Below are 3,564 nucleotides of genomic sequence, written 5' to 3' on the forward strand. Positions count from 1 at the left end.
AAGAACTTCTTTTTAGTGCCAGACACTGGTGACACTATGTTCAGTGAAGCATTTCTCTAACAGGGAGCTTAGTGTGAGAATGACCTGGGTTGTTTAACCTTGAGGATATAAAGGTGACGCTGCTCACAGACAGTTCGACTTTGCCGTCATGCTGTCGCTGGTGTCATTTGAGATTCCGTTGTTGTTCACAACAAGAGAATTCCCATTGGAGAAACACCAAATTAAGATAGACAAAGAAGAACATTCCTGCTGTATGCAGTAAAATGGAGAATGTATTCTTTTTCACACATACAGTAATTACATACACGCTCAAAAACTTTGTGGTAAGAGCGTCAGGCCTTCAGACAGAACTTGAAAAACACCTCCGGAAACCACCAAAATTAACAAACTGTTATTATGTTTCCATTTTTCACTTATTGTTGCAGCTGTTGCCAATAACAACGGCAATACAGGCAGTTAAAAAACACGTCATAGGCACCACATCCCAGCAAAGACAGATTTCACAGTTCTTGTATATCACGTAGAAAAAAAAAGATAAATGCATTCACATGTAAAGAGAAAGCAGGGAGGATTTTTAAAGATCTTGAGCAAGATGATGATGACTCACTGCCTTTATTCTGAATGATAAGATCCTCATTTAATATTGCAATGCATTTCACCAATGCATTGCAATACATGTATAAATTGGCATTTATATACATGTTCCATGACTTTTTTGTCTTCTCCTGTTTTTCTTTATTTGTTTGGTTGTATTCTTGGGTTTTAGTGGGTTTGCATGGTGCCGGCACAAGCTATAGTCTACCTACGCATTTTCCAGTATTTAAAAGTTAAGATTAAATCAAAGGGATTATTCAGCAGACAAGCATGCGTACAGGAACGCTAAACTAAGAACACAAAATATGTGTGAGTTCCAAGTAACTGAGTCACAGTAATATACTCTCTTTTATATAATCTTTTTTTTTAAAATGGCATTTACTGTGAATTTCTTGCATAATTTGAATGCATTATAAGTTGACCTGTAAGGGTCAGGCTCAGGTTTGAGTTGGGGGAGGAGAGAGGAGGGGAATGGACCCAGGCAAGATTCAAGTTCAGAGCAGACTATTTAAATGGGGGAAACCTGCAGAGAGGCATTTGTCATCTCTGTCATTCAGTGTAACAGGAGAACAGCTACGAAAAACACAGGTAAGACTATGATATGATTATGATATATATTGATATAATATTTGTATAGGGGGCCATTATGGTGCAGAAAAGAATAATAATATTAATTCAAGTAATTCTATCATTTTTTCTTGTATAAGCAAAGTAAATGAGGAAATTATGAATGTTAAATTACTTTTAAAATCTAAACAAATTCATAACATTTTGCTTAAGAAAAAATATGTAATATGTATGTAACAAGAAATACTGAACTTATTTGCAGAAATGCAAAGAACATTTTGTTAGTTATGGTGCAGATTTTTGTTATGTTTTCTTACGTACTTTGTTCATTTACATTTATTTATTCTACCAGGATGCGCATCCTTCTGGCCCTCCTCTGTGTCTCTGTTGCAGCAGCTCCTGGGTGCACCAGTCTTCCTACAAAGGGAGAATCTATGAGAAACACCATACAGAGTATCATAAACATAGCCCAGATTACCCTGGTCCACATTAAGAAACTCAGAACAAAGGTATGCGTATTGCTTCGTATAAACATAGTTTAATAATGTCTCACAGTACAGTCTGTCTGTCTCAGTCTGTGGTTTAAAGAGAGTCCAGGACATGTATTAAACTCTCCATCTGATTATTATTATCTGCTTAGTTACATTTCCAGTAACTTGTAAGCATTACAAGCATAACTAAGTAAGCATAACTTTACTGTAAATTTTCCTTATAGCACAGTCATATAATAGTAAAAAGGAATGCATTACATCAAATCCCCCCCGCAGCAAAACTAAACAACATACTGGCATACAGCTAACATCTTCTTCTTCTTTTCCTTAGTTGCCTGTGGCTCCTCAGATAGAAGTCATCACTCCCTCCATTGAGGGACTAACTAGTATCAGCCATGACCTTGGACTTTTGGATAATGCACTACAAAACCCTTTCACAGAGCTTCTCAGCCAGATCCAGGCTGATGTCTCCAGCTTGGAGGGACGGGTGCGCTCCCTCGCTGTGACGATGGACTGTCCCGTCGCAGCCAGACCAAGAGTAGAGAGCAGTGACAATTCGTTCCCTGACAGCCAACTCTACCTGACTCTGACGAAGGTGCAGCTCTACCTGGAGAAGTTTCTTCACAACAAGGACAAACTCAAGGTCTGCTGACAAATCAAAACTCATGTCACAGGTATGCCGTGTCTTCCCATAATGCAAAAATAAAATTTGCACAAATAGTTCAGTGTAATTTGTCTTTGCACATATTATTTTCTCCTTATCCTTCTGTCTTTTGACTCCTTTCACATAGTGATGTAAAGCATGCAGAAACATTTTCAAATTAACTCTAAATACTCAAGTAATAGGGATCTTGTTCTGGTTGCTATAAAATGTTTTATATAATACAAGTAGCTTTGTGTTTAATGTTCATCCAACAATGATTTGGTAGACTTTTTGGAAACAGATGAATTTTACATGATTTTTAGGTTTATTTATATTATTTGATATATTTAAATGTTTATTGAAAATAGTCATATTAAAAACCCCGAATTAATAGCAACAGATGTCTCTAACAGTATGGTTTACAATTTAAAACATGTTTTTTTAATATGGGTATGGATATGCGATAGTGTGCAATTTTAATGTATGAAAGCTTTTGTAAAGAAATGTATGGAAAACTCTCATGAATGTGCAATGTTGATGGCGTTTCATTTGAAGTGCACTGTTTATTCTTTGATATGATACTTTATAAAAGCCTTGAGCAGAAACATGAAGCTTGTGGTCAACAACAAAGATGTTAAGCTGACTTTGCAATAAAAATTTTAGTCAATATGTGTTTGTCTGTTTCTCATGAAAAAAATGAAATTTGAAAAGAAAAGGCATTTTTTAAATGATCTTCTTACTTGTGTGTTACTCTGAAAACAAATCTTATGTTGTTTTAAAGTCTGGTCATCCCCCTGCCACACAACATTACACCACTGGAGGAAATAAAAATAGCAAATTTAGATTATATTTTTTAAAATGATAATATTCATGTGCTGTCTAAATAAAAACATTAATATAAAACTGATGATTAAACTTTCAGGAGGACATTTCTTTGTTCAATTAGATAAAACAATGAATTATGAATCAACTTCAAAAGGGATGGAGGAAATTAAAATATGAATGATGAATTTTAAATATAATGTGTGTGCTTCATTATAGTAACATAATGTGAATGTTACAGAAACACAAGACAAAATATAAGTAGCAAACTCAACACAGGCCTACACCAAATAGCAATAATCAAATTTTAAATTTTACAGATGTAAAATAAGGATTTTGTTACTTAATCTGTGCATAATAATTTTCAATTCTTTCTTCAGTGAGTAATTAACCTTTGTCAACATTTTAATAGAAATTTCTTCAGACACTGCAGTTACTTGACAAAAT

General features: G+C 34.6%; 1 protein-coding gene across 1 annotated transcript; it reads left to right on the top strand.

Moving 5' to 3' along the window:
- Window positions 1–1,514: 1,514 nt before the first annotated feature.
- On the top strand, window positions 1,515–2,913 carry lepb (leptin b). The gene is given in 4 exon segments (XM_067581691.1): window positions 1,515–1,596; window positions 1,599–1,645; window positions 1,647–1,670; window positions 1,984–2,913. Coding segments are annotated over 4 exon segments (474 nt in total). The 3' UTR covers window positions 2,305–2,913.
- Window positions 2,914–3,564: the final 651 nt, after the last annotated feature.

The sequence above is a fragment of the Thunnus thynnus genome, chromosome 23 (assembly GCF_963924715.1).
Source record: "Thunnus thynnus chromosome 23, fThuThy2.1, whole genome shotgun sequence".
Classification (NCBI taxonomy): Eukaryota; Metazoa; Chordata; class Actinopteri; order Scombriformes; family Scombridae; genus Thunnus; species Thunnus thynnus.